The sequence below is a fragment of the Neomonachus schauinslandi genome, chromosome 5, assembly GCF_002201575.2.
Source record: "Neomonachus schauinslandi chromosome 5, ASM220157v2, whole genome shotgun sequence".
In the NCBI taxonomy this organism is placed as follows: Eukaryota; Metazoa; Chordata; class Mammalia; order Carnivora; family Phocidae; genus Neomonachus; species Neomonachus schauinslandi.
Window position 1 is genome coordinate 84,607,963 of NC_058407.1, and position 20,833 is coordinate 84,628,795.

General features: G+C 37.0%; 1 protein-coding gene and 1 pseudogene across 1 annotated transcript in view; one reads left to right on the top strand and one right to left on the bottom strand.

Annotated features, from left to right (window-relative positions):
- The window catches only part of SLCO1B3 (solute carrier organic anion transporter family member 1B3), a 61,989-nt gene that overhangs the window by 29,545 nt on the left and 11,611 nt on the right, over window positions 1-20,833 (bottom strand). Inside the window, exon 3 of the mRNA XM_044914913.1 lies at window positions 4,378-4,519. Within this exon, the coding sequence (XP_044770848.1) occupies window positions 4,378-4,519 (142 nt within the window). The remainder of the gene's footprint in view (window positions 1-4,377; window positions 4,520-20,833) is intronic.
- LOC110580872 lies at window positions 3,275-3,658 on the top strand (annotated as a pseudogene).

The following is a 20,833-nucleotide window of genomic DNA, read 5'->3' on the forward strand; positions in this document are numbered from 1 at the left end:
TTTTTTTTTAAAGATTTATTTATTTATTTGAGAGAGCGAGAATGAGAGAGAGAGTACATGAGAGGGGGAAGGGTTAGAGGGAGAAGCAGACTCCCTGCCGAGCAGGGAGCCCGATGCGGAACTCGATCCAGGGACTCCAGGATCATGACCTGAGCCGAAGGCAGTCGCTTAACCAACTGAGCCACCCAGGCGCCCTCACTGAGCTTTTGATTTGGATTTCCCTGATGCCGAGCGATGTTGAGCACTTTTTCATGTGTCTGTTAGCCATTTGGATGTCTTCTTTGGAAAAATGTCAGTTCATGTCTTCTGCCCATTTCTTGATTGGATTCTTTGTTCTTTGGGTGTTGAGTTTGATAAGTTCTTTATAGATTTTGGATACTAGCCCTTTATCTGATATGTCACTTGCAAATATCTTCTCCCATTCTGTCAGTTATCTTTTGGTTTTTGTTGACTGTTTCTTTTGCTGTGCAAAAGCTTCTTATCTTGATGAGGTCCCAATAGTTCATTTTTGCCCTTGCTTCCCTTGCCTTTGGCGATGTTTCTAGGAAGAAGTTGCTGTGGCTGAGGTGAAAGAGGTTGCTGCCTGTGTTCTCCTCTAGGATTTTGATGGACTCCTGTCTCACATTTAGGTCTTTCAACCATTTGGAGTCTATTTTTGTGTGTGGTGTAAGGAAGTGGTCCAGTTTCATTCTTCTGCATGTGGCTGTCCAATTTTCCCAACACCATTTGTTGAAGAGACTGTCTTTTTTCCATTGGACATTCTTTCCTGCTTTGTTGAAGATGAGTTGACCATAGAGTTGAGGGTCCATTTCTGGGCTCTCTATTCTGTTCCATTGATCTATGTGTCTGTTTTTGTGCCAGTACCATGCTGTCTTGATGATGACAGCTTTGTAATAGAGCTGGAAGTCCAGAATTGTGATGCCACCAGCTTTGTTTTGCTTTTCCAACATTCCTCTGGCTATTTGGGGTCTTTTCTGGTTCCATACAAATTTTAGGATTATTTGTTCCATTTCTTTGGAAAAATGTTGATGGTATTTTGATAGGGATTGCATTAAATGTGTAGATTGCTCTAGGTAGCATTCACATTTTCACAATATTTGTTCTTCCAATCCATGAGCATCGAACATTTTTCCATTTCTTTGTGTCTTCCTCAATTTCTTTAAGAGTATTTTATAGTTTTCTGAGTACAGATTCTTTGCCTCTTTGGTTAGATTTATTCCTAGGTATCTTATGGTTTTGGGTGCAATTGTAAATGGGATCAACTCCTTAATTTCTCTTTCCTCTGTCTTGTTGTTGGTGTATATAAAAGCAACTGATTTCTGTGCATTGATTTTATATCCTGCCACTTTACTGAATTCCTGTATGAGTTCTAGCAGTTTTGGGGTGGAGTCTTTGGGGTTTTCCACATAAAGTATCATATCATCTGCAAAGAGTGAGAGTTTGACTTCTTCTTTGCTGATTCAGATGCCTTTTATTTCTTTTTGTTGTCTGAGTGCTGTGGCTAGGACTTCTAGTACTATGTTGAATAGCCGTGGTGATAGTGGACATCCCTGCCCTGTTCCTGACCTTAGGGGGAAAGCTCTTGACTAAATTGTTTTTGACTGGGAAAAAATGCAGAAAATCTTCCTGACCTGAGAGAAAGGTGTTCATTCAAGCACTTATTAATTCACTCCTACCATTCTTTAAATTCCTATTAAGTACCTGCCATAGTGCTAGGAGCTAGAAATATAAAAAAGAAAATAAACCATAGTATTTGTCCTCCAGAAGCTTATATACCAGTGATAAAAATTAGTAGATGAACAGAGGTGCTACTAGACAACAGAAAGGAAAAGCTTAAATTAAGTGGGGGCTACAGTAAAGTTTCCTGGGGGAAAGGTCACTTGAGATGTAATGTAGAGTATAAGTTATTTAGATTAACAAGGAGCAGAAGAGCATTCCAAGTGGAAGAAGTCATGACCAACCTGACTCATCTGGAGCTACACATTTAATAACAAATAGACAACAACCAAGAATTATTGAACTTTTGATGGGGGAAAAAAAGCATGTAATAAAAGCACCAAAATGAACTGGCAGATAAAGTAACCCATGGAGAAAACATTAAATAAAGAAACTAAAAAGAGGAGAAACAAAAAAAAATAGTTAGTCTCTCTGGAGGTGAAAGGGTAGGTTGCATCCATAACATAAGAACTGGCAGACAAAAAATAATAAGAGAACAATAAAGAATTTTTGTAAATTAAAAATACTATTAAAACATGTACATCCTGAGACCTGATAAGATGGAAGGTGGTATCAGAGAAGACTGATGGAACATAAAGCAAAAAAGTAGAATTTTAGACAGAAAAAGTTAAAGGAACAAAATTGTGAGGAAATTTAATATTCATCTTATATATGATTCAGAAGAAAACAAATAAGAAAATAGAGGGGAAGAAACAAATTTAATAATAGAAAATAAATTCCCTGAGTTAAAGAAAGACCTAAGCTTTCAGATACAAACTTCTATATTTCTCCAGCATTAAGTAATGTAAAATAAACAGTTCTGATATATGTTGGTAAAATTTCTGAAATTCAGGGATAAAGAGGAGGTGCATGACAATGACATTGATAATGATTTCTTATGTGTAACACTGAATATTGTAAATCAGGTAAATATTTTAAATGTTCTGAGGAAAAATGATTTTGAAAATTTAATTCTATAATCAGACATTATTACTTGAATATAATGATAAAGTAAATACATTTTCCAACAAGCAAGGGCTTAGAAAATATGTTATTTCAATTATTTCCATGCAAAAAATAACTACTTGAAGATATACTCCACAAAAACTAAAGATGAGATTTGAAGTCATAAGATTCAATTAACAGTGGTAAGCAAAGAAACTAGTAAAACCTAAAACCATGTCTATGTAATTGCTGTTAAATAGCTACAAAGTTTAACAAAAATATTAAGAATCCATTCCTCAATAAAAAGAGACACATACTGAATTAGAATTTGGACTAATTAATAGTCCAAAACTAAAACCTTAGGTAGTTTCATTAAATCTCGGAGGTGGAAGAGTAAAGGATATGCAGGGCATAATAACCTCTTAATCATAAAAAGACAGAATTCATAATAAAAAAATAAATGGGTCTTCCTTTATGCAATTATTTCTTAAAATATTCAATAGCTAATATATTTTTAAATAAGTTAAGTAAACAACAAACTTATTTGTAATTAATACAACAGAAATAATTTTGAGTCCCTTCAAATCATTAAAAAGTCTAAAAGGGGCCTAAGATGGCAGGTACCATGAAGAAGGGGGCTGAGAAGATGTCAATGTTATTTTTGAAGATCAACAAAAGAAAAAAAATTTGCACTGAATACAAGTAGAGCTGAAGGAAGAAAGAAGTGAAAAAGAAACAACCCTAAAATTTAGAAGATGCTTGTGAGGACATCATGCTTGCAGATAATGAGTGCTTAATGATACCTGACCAAATTGGTGATGTTTTCATTAGCCATTCTCAAGAAGAAACATAGGAAATGTTAAAAGTAACAAGAAAAATTTGTAAGAAGAAATTGATGCCTGAGAATCCAGAGTGGAATTAATCCAGGGGGTGTTAGCAGATTCAGTTATATGCAAAATTTGGGAGCAACATAAACCTTGAAGCTGATGAAAGTTAAACATTTTATAATACTTTTAAAAATTTGTTTAATAAACTTGAATATTATTTAAAAATTTAAAAAAGTCTATAAGGGGGGAGGGCAAAGGTAATGAGCTACCATTTAATGAAATAAGAGAAAATAATATCTAATAATTACATAAAACCTCACTGTTATTAGAGAAATCCAAATTAAAGACAACAAAGCAATATATTCAATGTTAAAAAAAAAAAAGTTTCACCCCAAATTTTATACCCAGTTAAACAGTACAAACCTAACAGAGATTGCTCCAAAGCTGTTCCTCCTTCTCAAATCATTAGAATCATAATCCTCTCCCCAACCTTTAATTTTTAATTAATTAATTTATTTTTTGTACTAGGACATCTTGAGAGAGGGAAGGTACAGCCCTGCAAAGCATTAGTTTGCAAGCAGTGAGTTGGTATAGATCAAGGTCTCTCAACCTCTGCATTATTGACATTCTGGGCTAGATAATTCTTTGTCGTGGGTGTTATCCTGTGCATTGTAGGATGTTTAGTGGCACCCCTAGCCTCTACTACTAGATGCCTATAACAATCTCCCTCCCCTCAGTTATGACAATCAAAAATAACATCAGATATCATTGAATTGTCCCTGGGGGGCAAATTTACTCCTGACTGAAAATCAGTGGTGTAGAGCTTGTATGAACAGTTTTTACCTCTGCAAATCTTGTTACTAATAATAAAAATAGAAATAAAAATTACCAATTTCAAAGCCTCCATCAATTAAGCCAGAAATCGAAGATGATATGTCAAATCTCCTTTCTATTTGAGTGATGGAACTTTTCATGATGACTCCACCTAGTCCCTTACACATAAAGCTCAATGACAGGGCTACTAAGAACATCTAAGAAAAAGCAGAAAGAAAGGATAAAATAATTAATAAAAAGACTATAATGCTTATATATGCAATGAATTAAAAATAACTTATCTTCTTTACTTAAAAACATTATTTTTATCATTAAAATCATACTCAACTTTCCTCTATACCAACTGGTACTCCCTAGTCCTTTTAACGTTATCATCACTACACTGATAAAGCATCATTTTCTAACTTGTTTACAACATCAGATAATTAGAGTACAACAGTCAAGGCTGTTTTTTTCATTTTATTTTATTTTTTTTATTTTTTATTTTTTTTAAAGATTTTATTTATTTATTTGAGACAGAGAATGAGAGACAGAGAGCATGAGAGGGAGGAGGGTCAGAGGGAGAAGCAGACTCCCTGCCGAGCAGGGAGCCCGATGTGGGACTCGATCCCAGGACTCCAGGATCATGACCTGAGCCGAAGGCAGTCGCTTAACCAACTGAGCCACCCAGGCGCCCTTCATTTTATATTTTTAACTGATTTTTAAGAAGCTAGATAATGACCTGAGACGGTGATGATGATAAGCTATTCTTTATTCCCCCCACGAATCATATAGACTAACTGTGAGGGGAGTGGCTAGACATTCTCAAAGATGGCATTTCCAGGAAGTCAGCTGGAAAATGGAACTTTTTTAAAAATTTATAAAACCTCACTATTATTGGAGAAATCCAAATAAAAATGAAAAAAAAAAGCAGTATATTCAACATTCTAAAAAAATACTTTAGTGGTTATAGATATTTTATTTTCAAATTCATTTTAACAAAATGTGTTGGTTCATCCTTCTTACAGCCCACATTTATACCCATAAGTGAATTCCTTTTACATCTAACATTAAAATATTATTCTGCTATGGACTATATGTTTGTGTCCCCACCAAATTCATATGTTGAAACCCTAATCGCTAATGTGATGATATTTGGAGAGAGGTCCTTTGGGAATTAGGTCATAAAGATAGAGCCCTCATGCTAGGATTAGTGTCCTTAGAAGGGCTTACTTCTCTCTCTCTCTCTCTCTGCTTTGTGAGGACACAAGAAGATAGCCATCTGAAAATGAGGAAGAGTGTTCTCACCAGAACCCAACTATGCTGGTACCGAGATCTCAAGACTTCCAGCCCCCAGAACCATGAGAAATAAATTTCTGTTGTTTAAGCCACCTAGTCTGTGCTATTTTCTTATAGCAACCCAAGCTGATTCAGACAGGTCTTTCTCATTACCTCCAATACCACCAGTGGTAGCCACCATCATGCATAGCCTGGAGCATCACATTAGCCTCTTATTAGATCTTTCTGCTTCTGCTCTCATTCCCCTTACAGTCTCTTCTCAACACAGTAACTACAAAAACTCTTTCAAAGTAAAAATTAGATTATGCCACCACTCCCTGTTTTCCCATCTCCCTCTTAGTAATATCTAGTCTTTCCAATAGCCTACAAGGCTCTAAATGATCTGTCCTCCCCTGATTATCCCTTCCCTAAAAATATTCCATTTTACCCTTCTGATCTCATGTTCTGTTACTCTAGTTCTTGCTCATTCCTCTCCATCCACAAGAGCCTTCTTGTTTTACCTTGAGCATTCCAGGTTTATTATTTTGACACAGGTTCTTGGTTCTTGCTTTTCTTCCTTCAGGGAAAGCTCTTCCCCATAGTTATATCCTTATCACTCACTCCCTCACATCCTTGAGACTTTTGCTCACTGTAACTTGCAGAGTGAGGCTTTCCTTACCCATCCTGTTTAAAATTATTACCACTTTCCCCTCACAATATATTTTATGTCTGTCTGTCTGTATGTATGTATGTAATATATGTTGCCCTCACTATAACTTTCATTAGGGTAGGATTTTTTTTCATCTGTTTTGTTCACTGGTATATCTCCAGGGCGTAGAACAGTGCCTGCCACAAAGATGTTTAAAAACGTGTTGAGCTTTTGTCTAACTAGAACTTACTATGTGTCTTACATGAGGTTATGCTTGGAGAAGGAGATAAAAGGCCCAATATAGCCCTTCCATGGCTGGAAAAATGTGTGTACTTTCCTTCCCGTATATGGAACTTTTAATGAAGTTGAAAGGGCTTGAGAAAAGTTGTAAATGTTACAACTTATTAGAAATAACTAAGAATTCTTATATAAGATATAGGAAGTCATCTAAGAATGAAACACCAAAGGTAGAAGGGTATCAAAGCCAGTTTTGCTAAGTTGGTAAAGGGAACAACAAAACTCATAGGAAAAAGATATTAAATTTGTCCAGAGAGATTAGACAAAAATTATGAAAATTTTCTTCAAGGACAGCCCATTCTGACATATATAGTATCATTACTATCTTTACATTATAGAACAGAAAGGAAAATTTTCCAGTTCTAATCATTTAAAAAAAATCATGTATTGACACCAGAAATTAAGAAATGGAGATGGGATGGGGCACCTGGGTGGCTCAGTCGGTTAAGCATCCGACTCTTGATTTTGGCTCAGGTCATGATCTCAGGATTGTGAGATCGAGCCCCATGTCAGGCTCCATGCTGGGCGTGGAGTCTGCTTAAGATTCTCTCTCTCTCTCTCTCCCTCTGCCCCTCCCTGCACTGTCCCTCTCTCAGCAAGATGACAAAATAGGAACCCTCAATCCTCCTTCCCTCATGGATACATAGACTTAACAACAAACTGAATATCTCTGTGAGAAATCCAGAAACCATTTAAAATATTTGTGCATCCTACACAGTGGGAAGCAAACCTCACAAGTTCGGTAGGAAAATCTGTGACACTCCTCAATTTTCTTGCCAAAGCCTTCCCCCAACCAAGCATCATTGGTGCAATTGGGACAAAATCCCCAACTCCCATATTCTGTCTGGGGAGAGAAAGGAATAGAACTTATATCCAATGTTCTGACTTGTATGGAGGCAGCATGAGGGACCAGTTTGTATTCAAGTACTGACAAGAGTAGATGGCCACATTTGAGGGTCTCAGAATAAAGACAAACCATGAACCAGAATATGTAGTACCATGGATAGACACTAGGTGGAGCACCAGGATTGTAATTTACTAAACCAGGGAGGGTGCAGTTATTTTAGGCACCAGGCAGAAGTCCTTAGTAGACACCAGCAAACTTCTCCAACAGCGCAAGGAGGACACACATCCAGAAGAAACTTGAGAGATCTAGACAATCTCTAGCTTGGCTACATAGTTAAACTCATCCCTGTACAAAACCACAAAGTCTGAGAGAGTTGGCTGATTTTCAAATGTCAAAGTTCCAACAACAAAAAATAATAAGACATATAAAGAAACAGGAAACCACAACACATTTAAAGGAAGAAATTAAATCTCCAGAAATTGACTCTAAGGAAATGGAGATACATGAACTGCCAGAAAAAGAATTCAAAATTACCATAAGGATATTCAATGAATTAAAACACAAAATAGATATACCTCTAAATGAAATCAGAAAAACAATACATAAACAAAATGAGATTATTAATGAAGAAACAGAAACTTGGAAGAAGAACAAAACAGAAATTCCAGAACTGAAGAAAACATTACCTGACTTGAAAACTTCACTAGAGGAGCTCAAAATTAAACTTGACCAGACAGAAAAAGAATTAACAAACTCAAAGACTGGGCCAAGAGGGAAAAAAAAAATGAATGAATAAATATGAAGAATGTAAAGAACCTATGGGACACCACCATCAAGCAGAACAGTAATTGCATTATAAGAATACCAGAAGAAGAAAGAGAAAGGGGCAGAAAAATTATTTAAAGACTATAGCTCCAAATTTTCCAAATCTAAGTAAAGAAATGTACATGCAAATTTGATAAATTCAAAGAAGCACATCTAGGGTAAATGTAATGAGACCGACACAAAGATACATCATAATCAAACTGTCAAAAGTCACAGACAAAAAGAAAGTCTTGAAAGCAGTAGGAGAAAAGTGACTCAACACATACAAGGGAATTCCCATTAGATCATCATCAGATTTTTCAGCAAAAAAAAACTTGCAGACTAGAAAGGAATAGAATAAAATATTCAAAGTACTAAAAGAAAAAGGCTGCCAACAAAGAATATTATATCTGTCAAAACTGTCCTTTAAGAATAAGGAGAAATCAAGACTTTCCCAGATAAGTCAAAGCTGAGGGAATTCATAACCACTAGATCTGTCATACAAGAAACAATGAAGGTTCTACAAGTTGAAGTGAAAGGATGGTGAATAGCAACACAAAACCATACCAAAATATAATATTCCCTAGTAATGGAAATATAAAATACAATAATACATTTGTATTGTCTATAGAGTATACATAAAGGGAAATGAAAAGAGAATCAAAATACATCACTACAAAAAAAATTAAACACAGAGAAACATCAAGAGAGGAAAAGAGAACAAAAAATTTTAAGACAGAAAAAACAATGACAAAATGGCAATAGTTCTTTCCTATCCATAATTACTTTAAATGTAACTTGATTGAGTACATTAATTAAAAGACATAGACTGCCTGAATTGATTAAAAATAGGATTCAACTACATGCTGTCTACAAGAGATTCATTTTAGATCTAGGCACCAAAAAGCTAAAAATGAAAGGGTATGTAATAAGCTGAATATTTCTGTCCCTTCAAAATTCATGTTGAAAACCTAATCATCAAAGAGATGGTAAGAAGTGGGGCTTTTGGAAGGTTATTTTGGAAGGTCTCTGTCAAGCGGACAGAGACCCCCTGAATAGGATTAGCATCCTTATAAAAGAGACCCCAGAGGGCTCTCCTGCCCTTTTCCCATCATATGAAGACACAAGGAGAAAACAGCCATCTATGAATCAGGAAACAAGACATCACCAGGAACCTAATCTGCCAGGCCCTTGATCTTGATTTTCCCAACCTCCAAAACTATGAGAGAGAAATATTTGTTATTTAAGCCACCCAGTCTATGGTATTTTTGTTATACCAGCTCAAACAGGTGATGAATATTTTATGCAAACAAGAACCTAAAAAGAACAGGGATGGCCATACTTTCATAGATAAAATAGTCTTTAAGACAAAAACTATCACAAGAGACCAAGAAGGACAGTACATAAAGAAAAAGGGTCAATTAATCAGGAAGATATAACAATTATAAACATATATATGTAACTAAAATTAGAAAACTCAAATATTTGAAGCAAACATTGACAGAACTATTAGTAGAAATAGAAACATATTAAAAATAAGAGAATCAATACCCCACTTTTAATAATGGCTAGAACAACCAGATAGGAAATCAAAAGGGAAACAGAAAACTTGAACAACACTGTAAGCCAGTTAGACCCAATTGGACATAGACGTTTATAGAACACTCCATCTATCAGAATATACATTGTTCTCAAGTGCACATGAAACATTTTCCAAAACAGACCATATGTTATGTCACAAAAAGTCCTAACAAATTTAATAAAATTGAAATCATACAATGTATTCTCTTTGACCACAGAAAAGTCCACAAATGTGTGGAAATTAACCAATACAACCAATAGATCAAAGAAGAAATCAAAAGAGAATTTAGAAACTATCTGGAGACAAATGAAAATGAAAGCACAATGTACCAAAACATATGGGATGTCATAAAAGCACTAGTAAAAGTGTATAGTGATAGATGATAACATTGAAAAAATAGATCTCAAAACAACAACCTATCCTTATACCTCAAGGTCTAGACAAAGAAGAAAAAAACTCAACCCAAAGTTACCAGCATTAAGTAAATAATAAGGATTTTAGAGTAGAGATAAATGAAAAAGGGAATAGAAAAACAATAGAAAAAAATCAATGAAACTAAGAGTTAGATTTTGAAAGAATCAACAAAATTGACAAAAACTTAGATTAAGAAAAAGAGGAGACTCATAGCTAAAATTAGAAATGAAAGAGGAAACATTATAAATAATGTCATGGAAATTAAAATAAGTTATGAACAATTATATGCCAAAATATTGGGTAACCTAGAAGAAATGGATAAATTACTAGAAACATACAACTTACCAGGAATGAATAATGAAGAAATAAAAAATCTGAACAGACCTGTATCTAGGGAGGAGATTGAAACTGTAATTAGAAACTTCCCAACAAAGAAAGTCTAGGACAGGATGGTTTCACCGGAGAATTCTACCAAACATTTAAAGAATTAATGCTAATGCTTCACAAACAGTTCCAAAGAATTGAAGAGGAGGGGATACTCCCAAATTCATTAAATGAGGCCACATGACCTGATATCAAAGCCAGACAAAGACATCACAAGGAAAGAAACTACAGACTAGTATCCCTGATGAATACTGTTGTAAAGATTCTCAACAAAATACTAGCAAACAGTAATTAACAGTGCATTAAAAGGATTATACATCATAACCAAGTGGAATTTATAACTGGAATGCAAGTCAGATTGTTGAAAATCCTACTTATGAAAATCAATCAATGTAACATATCACATTAACAAAATGAAGAATAAAACCACATAATCAACTCAATAGATGCAGAAAAAGCATTTCACAAAATTCAGCTGTCTTATGATAGAAGCACTCAACAAACTAGGAATAGAAGGAAACACTGAAAACTTTTCCTCTGAGGTCAGGAACAAGGCAAGGATGCCCACTGTAGCCACTACTACTCAACAGAGTACTAGAAGTTTTAGCCAGAGTAATTAAAAAAAAAAAAAAAAAAAATTAAAGGCATACAAACTGGAAAAGAAGTAAAATTATATTTTTACCATATTATTTATTTATAATTTATATTATTATTATTTGTTCACAGATGACATGAACTTATTTGTAGAAATCTGTAAGGGTTCCACACAAAACAAGCTACTAGAACTACTAAACAAGTACAGCAAAGATACAGGATAAAAAACTAACACTCAAAAATCAGTTGTGTTTCTATACACTGAAAATAAGCAATCTGAAACAGAAATTAAGAAAAGAATCCTGGAGGGGGGCAGAGGAAGATGGTGGAGGAGTAGGAGACCTGGATTTTGTCTGGTCTCAGGAATTCAGCTGGATAGGCATCAAACCATTCTGAACACCTACAAACTCAACAGGAGATCGAAGAAAAAAATAGCAACAACTCTCTGAACAGAAAAGCGACCACTTTCTGGAAGGTAGGACGTGCGGAGAAGTGAATCCCAGGCGATATTTGGGAGGATAGACGGTGGGTGAAGGGGCCTCCATCAGCGGCTTCTGGCAAGTGATAGAGCCACGGAGCACAAAATCGGAACTTTTAGAAGTCTGCTCCGCTGAGGGATGTCACTCCAGTGGCTAAGTGGGGGGTGGAACCCTCGCGGGACAGTGTGGTCTCAGGACCCTCGGGGTCACAGAGAGACTAGGGGTGCCTGAGTGCAGCAGAGCTCCCAGGTATAGGAGCAGGGAAGCCGGCTGCAGAGACGGAGCCGAGGAGCGGGCTCTCAGCTCCGGGTTGCCATAAACCGTGATCCGCAGCACAGTCGGGCCACTGCTCCTCCAGCAGGGACCCAACAAGTGGCAGATCCAGGAAGACTCCCCTTCCTCCCCGGGAGAAGCGGCATGGGAGTGCACCGCAGGGATCTGCTGGGGTTGGAGACTCCACATGCGGTCGGGCACCAGAGATAGAAACGCTCAGTCACAGGCCGGGTGAGCACGGAGTGCGGCCGGAGACCGGGGAGGCGGGAGTGACTGCCGGCTTTTCTCTGGGGGCGCACTGAGGAGCGGGGTCCCGAGTTCTCAGCTCCTCTGGGGTGGAGATTGGGAGGCCGCCATTTTCACTCTCATCCTCCAAAGCTGTACGGAAAGCTTGCAGGGAACAAAAGCTTCCGAGAGCAAACCCGAGCAGATTACTTAGCCAGGAGGGGGCAAGGGTGGGGCAATTCCGCCTCTGGCAGAGACATTTGGGAACCCCGGCAACAGGCCCCTCCCACAGAAGATCAGCGAGAACAGCCAGCCAAGACCAAGTTTACTGATCAGTGAGAACAGCAGAACTCCAGCACTAGGGGAATAATGTCATATTCTATCCCTTCATAGTAGTTACCCTTGTTATTGGCATATATATATAAGTTGTTCTCTCTTTAAAATTTTGAGATAGTTTCTTCTAACAGATCAAAATATACCCTAAATCTCTAGTGTATGGTTTTGTTCTACTCTCCTGCCTGATCACATTCTCTCCCTTTTTTTTAAAATCCTCTTCTTTCTTTTTTCAAACAACTTCTTATCAATTCCTTTTATAAAATTTTTTATAATTTTCATCTTTACAGTCATATTCCATCCCTTCATCATTTCAACCCTTATTTTTGTACATATATAAGTTTTTCTTTCTTTAAAATTTTGGGAGGCACTTTCTTCTAACAGACCAAAATACACCCAAAATCTAGTGTGTGGCACTGATCTATGCACCAGCCTGATCATATTTGATCATATTTTGTTTTTTCCTTTTTGTACTGTTTTTGTTTGTTTTTCTCTTTTTCTCTTTTCTTTTTCTTTTTCCTTTCTTTCCCTTTCTTTTCCCCCGGCTTCAGGTCTTTTCTGATTTGTTTAGAGTATATTTTCTGGGGACGTTGTTACCCTGTTAGCATTTTGTTCTCTCATTCACCTATTCTCCTCTGGACAAAATGACAAGACGGAAAAAAATCACCTCAACAAAAAGAACAAGAGGTAGTACCGACTGCCAGTGACCTACTCAATATGGACATTAGTACGATGTTGGATCTAGAGTTCAGAATCATGACTTTAAAGATACTAGCTGGGCTTGAAAAAGCATGGAAGTTATTAGAGAAACTCTGGAGAAATAAAAGATCTAAAATCTAACCAAGTCGAAATCAAAAAGGCTATTAATGAGGTGCAATAAAAATGGGGGCGCTAATTGCTAGGATAAATGAGGCAGAAGAATCAGTGATAAAGAAGACCAAATGATGGAAAATAAAGAAGCTGAGAAAAAGAGAGATAAACAACTACTGGATCATGAGGGCAGAATTTGAGAGATAAGCGATACCATAAGGTGAAACAAGATTAGAATAATTGGGAGCCAAGAGGAAGAAGAAAGAGAGAGAGGGGCAGAAGGTATATTGGAGGAAATTATAGCAGAGAACTTGCCTAATTTGGGGAAGGAAACAGGCATCAAAATCCAGGAGGCACAGAGAACCCCTCTCAAAATCAATAAAAATAGGTCAACACCCCGACATCTAATAGTAAACTTACGAGTCTCAGAGACAAAGAGAAAATCCTGAAAGCAGCTCGGGAGAAGAGATCTGTAACCTACAATGGTAGAAACATTAGATTGGCAACAGACCTATCCACAGAGACCTGGCAGGTCAGAAAGGACTGGATGATATATTCAGAGCACTAAACGAGAAAAATATGCAGCCAAGAATACTATATCCAGCCAGGCTGTCATTGAAAATAGAAAGAGAGATAAAAAGCTTCCAGGACAAACAAAAACTAAAGGAATTTGCAAACACAAAACCAGCCCTACAAGAAATCTTGAAAGGGGTCCTCTAAGCAAAGAGAGAGCCTAAAAGCAACATAGACCAAAAAGGAACACAGACAATATACAGTAACAGTCACCTTACACGGAATACAATGGCACTAAATTCCTATCTTTCAATAGTTACCCTGAATGTAAATGGGCTAAATGCCCCTCATCAAAAGACACAGGCTATCAGATTGGATTAAAAAACAAGACCCATCAATATGTTGTCTGCAAGAGACTCATTTTAGACACAAAGGCACACCCAGATTGAAAGTGAGGGGGTGGAAAACCATTTACCATGCTAATGGACACCAAAAGAAAGCTGGGGTGGCAATCCTTATATCAGACAAATTAGATTTTAAACCAAAGACTGTAATAAGAGATGAGGAAGGGCACTATACCCTACTTAAAGGGTCTATCCAACAAGAAGATCTAACAATTGTAAATATCTATGCCCCTAACATGGGAGCAGCCAATTATATAAGAAGAGTAGAACAGATCAATGAAACTAGGAGCTGGTTCTTTGAAAGAATTAACAAGAGTGATAAACCCCTGGCCAGACTTATCAAAAAGAAAAGAGAAATGACCCTAATCAACAAAATAATGAATGAAAGAGGAGAGATCACAACCAACACCAAAGAAATACAAACAATTATAAGAACATATTATGAGCAACTCTATGCGAGCAAATTAGATAACCTGGAAGAAATGGATGCATTCCTAGAGATGTCTAAACTACCAAAACTGAACCACGAAGAAATAGAAAACCTGAACAGACATATAACCACTAAGGAAATGGAAGCAGACATCAAAAATCTACCAACAAACAAAAGTCCAAGGCCAGATGGCTTCCCAGGGGAATTCTACTAAACATTTAAAGAAGAAATTAATACCTATTCTTCTGAAACTGTTCCAAAAAATAGAAATGGAAGGAAAACTCCCAAACTCATTTTATGAGGCCACCATTACCTTGATCCCAAAACCAGACAAAGACCCCATCAAAAAGGAGAATTACAGACCAAATATCCTTGATGAACATGGATGCAAAAATTCTCACCAAAATACTAGCCAATAGGATCCAACAGTACATTAAAAGGATTATTCACCATGACCAAGTGGGATTTATCCCTGGGCTGCAAGGTTGGTTCAACATCCGCAAATCAATCAATGTGATACAATACATTAACAAAGAAAGAACAAGAACCACATGATCCTCTCAATAGATGCAGAAAAAGCATTTGACAAAGTATAGCATCCTTTCTTGATCAAAACTCTTCAGAGTATAGGGATAGAGGGTACATACCTCAATATCATAAAAGCCATCTATGAAAAACCCACAGCGAATATCATTCTCAATGGGGAGAGCTTTCCCCCTAAGGTCAGGAATGCGGCAGGGATGTCCACTATCACCACTGCTATTCAACATAGTATTAGAAGTCCTAGCCACAGCAATCAGACAACAAAAAGAAATAAAAGGCATCCAAATCGGCAAAGAAGAAGTCAATTCTCACTCTTTGCAGATGATATGATACTTTATGTGGAAAACCCCAAAGACTCCACCCCAAAACTGCTAGAACTCATACAGGAATTCAGTAAAGTGGCAGGATATAAAATCAATGCACAGAAATCAGTGGCATTCCTATACACCAACAGCAAGACAGAAGAAAGAGAAATTTACAATTGCACCCAAAACCATAAGAAACCTAGGAATAAATCTAACCAAAGAGGCAAAGGATCTGTACTCAGAAAACTATAAAATACTCATGAAACAAATTGAGGAAGACACAAAGAAACGGAAAAACGTTCCATGCTCATGGATTGGAAGAACAAATATTGTGAAGATGTCAATGCTACCTAGAGCAATCTACACATTCAATGCAATCCCCATCAAAATACCATCCACTTTTTTCAAAGAAATGGAACAAATAATCCTAAAATTTGTATGGAACAAGAAAAGACCCCGAATAGCCAGAGGAATATTGAAAAAGTAAAGCAAAGCTGGCGGCATCACAATTCTGGACTTCCAGCTCTATTACAAAGCTGTCATCATCAAGACAGTAAGGTACTGGCACAAAAACAGACACATAGATCAATGGAACAGAATAGAGAGCCCAGAAATGGACCCTCAACTCTATGGTCAACTAATCTTCGACAAAGCAGGAAAGAATGTCCAGTGGAAAAAAGACAGTCTCCTCAACAAATGGTGTTGGGAAAATTGGACAGCCACATGCAGAAGAATGAAACTGGACCATTTCCTTACACCACACACAAAAATAGACTCCAAATGGTTGAAAGACCTAAATGTGAGACAGGAGTCCATCAAAATCCTAGAGGAGAACACAGGCAGCAACCTCTTCGACCTCAGCCACAGCAACTTCTTCCTAGAAACATCGCCAAAGGCAAGGGAAGCAAGGGCAAAAATGAACTATTGGGACTTCATCAAGATAAAAAGCTTTTGGGGGTGCCTGGGTGGCTCAGTCATTAAGCATCTGCCTTCAGCTCAGGTCATGATCCCAGGGTCCTGGGATCGAGCCCCACATGGGGCTCCCTGCTCAGCGGGGAGCGTGCTTCTCCCTCTCCCACTCCCCCTGCTTGTGTTCCCTTTCTTGCTGTGTCTCTCTGTCAAATAAATAAATAAAAATCTTTAAAAAATAAATAAATAAAAAGCTTTTGCAAGCAAAAGAAACAGTCAACAAAACCAAAAGACAACCGACAGAATGGGAGAAGATATTTGCAAATGACATATCAGATAAAGGGCTAGTATCCAAAATCTATAAAGAACTTATCAAACTCAACACCCAAAGAACAAATAATCCAATCAAGAAATGGGCAGAAGACATGAACAGACATTTTTCCAAAGAAGACATCCAAATGGCCAACAGACACATGAAAAAGTGCTCAACATCGCTTGGCATCAGGGAATTCCAAGTCAAAAGCTCAGTGAGATACCACCTCACACCAGTCAGAATGGCTAAAATTAACAAGTCAGGAAATGACAGATGTTGGCGGGGATGCGGAGAAAGGGGAACCCTCCTACACTGTTGGTGGGAATGCATGCTGGTGCAACCACTCTGGAAGATAGTATGGAGGTTCCTCAAAAAGTTGAAAATAGAGCTACCACACAATCCAGCAATTGCACTACTGGGTATTTACCCCAAAGATACAAATGTAGGGATCCGAAGGGGTATGTGCACCCCGATGTTTATAGCAGCAATGTCCACAATAGCCAAACTGTGGAAAGAGCCAAGATGTCCATCGACAGACAAATGGATAAAGAAGAAGTGGTATATATATACAATGGAATATTATGCAGCCATTAAAAGGAATGAGATCTTGCCATTTGCAATGATGTGGATGGAACTGGAGGGTGTTATGCTGAGCAAAATAAGTCAATCAGAGAAAGACATGTATCATATGACCTCGCTGATATGAGGAATTCTTAATCTCAGGAAGCAAACTGAGGGTTGCTGGAGTGGGGGTGGGGTGGGAGGGATGGGGTGGCTAGGTGGTAGACACTGGGGAGGGTATGTGCTATGGTGAGTGCTGTGAATTGTGCAAGACTGTTGAATCACACATCTGTACCTCTGAAACAAATAATGCAATATATGTTAAGAAAAAAAAGAAGAAGAAGATAGCAGGAGGGGAAGAATGAAGAGGGGGAAATCGGAGGGGGAGACGAACCATGAGAGATGATGGATGCTGAAAAACAAACTGAGTGGTCTAGAGGGGAGGAGGGTGGGAGGATGTGTTAGCCTGGTAATGGGTATTAAAGAGGGCACGTTCTGCATGGAGCACTGGGTGTTGTGCACAAACAATGAATCATGGAACACTACATCAAAAACTAATGATGTAATGTATGGTGATTAACATAACAATAAAAAATAAAAAAAAAGAATCCCATTTACTATAGCATTGAAGGAATAAAATATTTAAGAATAAACTAAGGAGGTGAAAGACTTATATGCTAAAAACCACAAAACATTGCTAAAGAAATCAAAGAAGATCAAATAAATGGAAAGACATTTGTGCTAGTAGATTGGAAGATGTAATATTGTTAAAATGTCCATGTTACTCAAAGTTAAAATGTTCATACTACTAAGTGGGGGTATGCTGATGATCAGGGGAGGCGTGTTAAACAAGGAAAGATGCATGTTTTCACTTATTGAGTGAGTGGGATACCCAATTAACCTCCTGTCAGTTTTCCCTGGGACCTCTCTTCATCCCCTTATCAGTGTCTTTGCCTTTGATGGACCCTTGGAGCCACTTCCATGCTTTTCAGTTTTCTTCTCTTGCACTTATCTTGGACTAGGATTTCTTTCTAATTCTTTTTACTATTTACCTTTCAGAAAACCCTCATGGTTTTGGATTTACAGAATATATCACTTCTTGTTTTCTAGCAGAGAAATGAGTTACTTTTAATACCTTTTAGATTATTCATTAGAATTGGAGGGAGGAAGAGGTGGCTTCTGCCTTATGCTCAGTCTGCTGTGAAGAACTAGAAGGCTTCAAGTTTTGGCTCTCTTCTAATGAATAAATAGAAAAAAAATGTTATCAGGCTCTCCATCAAACTCAGATGCCTAACACGTAATGAGCAAAGACTCAATAAGTGTTTTTGGGTTGTTGGATAAATTATTATTCCCCCAATTCAATTATAAATCTGGTACAGAGTCAACATGTAGTGAAACCTCTCATTTCTTAGTTTCCTCAGTTTTTCAATGGAGATAATTATAGTAAAGTTGTTATGAGGATTAATTTAAATAATATACCTAAAATTCTTGACACAGGGCTAGCCACACAGTAAGCACTGATAAATGTATTTTTATTACCATTATGATCTACCATCAACCAATTTTTAGCTTTAGGTTCATTCAGATCCAAACAGGGCTTATGATCATTTAGCTAAGCACAGTTTTATGCCATATACTATTACAGCTATTGCAGAATCGGTAATGAGCATATTGACAATATGATTTATTGATTATTGAAGAAATAGAGAAGTGAACTCATCTAAATGCTGACCATCAAAGCTCTCATTTGTGAAATCAAAGAGGAGAAAACTTCAGAAAGTAATAGAATATCTCATTAAAGCAGATATAAATATAATCAAATATAAACCCTGTCTTGTATGAGAGGAAATTCCTAGAAGTTCAGAGAAAGCTTTTTCACAGTTCGTATCTTCAATCTTAAAAGGAAAATTAGCTCAATATAAGAGAGACTCAAAAAAGTAAAAATCTCACAGTATAATTCTAAACTGCTTTTTTAAAAAAGGAAAAAGTTCACTGAACTCTACCTCTGAAACTAATAGTACACTATATGTTAATTAATTGCATTTAAATAAAATAAAATTTTAAAAATAAAAATTAAATTAAAATTGAAAAAAGAAAAAGGTAATAGATGTAAACACATAGCCATAATAGAATCTCTCCAATGGACTGGGATTTTAGAAGGATATGAAATGAGTTAATATAGATAGATTTATAAATGTGCTTTCTTCTTTTTTTTTTTATTCTTATGTTAATCCCCATACATTACATCATTAGTTTTAGATGTAGTGTTCCATGATTCATTGTTTGTGCATAACACCCAGTGCTCCATGCAGAACGTGCCCTCCTCAATACCCACCACCAGGCTAACCCATCCTCCCACCCCCCTCCCCTCTAGAACCCTGTTTGTTTTTCAGAGTCCATCGTCTCTCATGGTTCGTCTACCCCTCCAATTTCCCCCGCTTCATTCTTCCCCTCCCGCTACCTTCTTCTTCTTCTTTTTTTTTTTTTCTTAACATATATTGCATTATTTGTTTCAGAGGTACAGATCTGAGATTCAACAGTCTTTAAATGTGCTTTCGTTTAATCGAACTATAACCCTATGAGATGGGCAATTTTAACCCTGTTCCTAATGCAGGACTGAAGTGCAGAGAAAGAATGATACGATGATTTTCTCAGAACTTAAAAATCAAAAGGAATAAGAAAGCTGAAATCTTTAGTGAAAAACATTAAAAGGCCTATGCCATGAAGTAGAGAACTTAAGACTGAAAGATTTCAAAACAGAGAGAAAAATGTTCACAATTATCAAATGGATATTAAAGTATCACAGGTAGAAGGAGATAACCCATTCAGGTAAGAGATAAAGTCTATATTTACCTGCAATCATAGCAAGTAAGTCCATCATACTTTTTGGCGAGAGTTCTGGAATTGAATTCAGAAGACAGTTCCAAGTTTCCATTTTGCCAGAGGTACAGCCATGATTAACTCAGTTAACTCATTTGAACCTCAATTCATTTACTCAGCAAACCATTTATTGAGCAACTCCAATATGGCAAATACTCTGTTACATCTTGGAATTGAGACAAGTGCAGAGTAAGAAGGGCAGTAAGAGCTGGACATAATAAGTGCCCTAAAAGAACTAATAATTTCCTGGGGCAAAAACAATAAATAATGCCAGCATAATATAATGAATACTATAAATGTATAATGTCATGAGTACATAGGAAAGATGATTAATTCTGTTTATACTGGTTAAAGTTTCTATAGGTGTGGTGACATTTGAACTAAGTCTTTAAGAGATAATAGAAACTTAGAATTTGAAGAAGAAATAAACATTTAAAACAAAATAGGAAACACATGAAAAGCCCAAGTAGTGAAAGACCACAGATAATTTGAAAAACAAAGATTATCTGTGTGGGTGGAACGTAAGGATAGAAATACGCCAAACATTGGGAGATGAAATTGTGTTTTTATTTAAGATTTTTATTTATTTATTGAGAGAGATAGTGATAGAGAGCATGAGAGGGGGAGGGGCAGAGGGAGCAGCAGACTCCCCGCCGAGCAGGGAGCCCGACGCGGGACTCGATCCCGGGACTCCAGCATCATGAC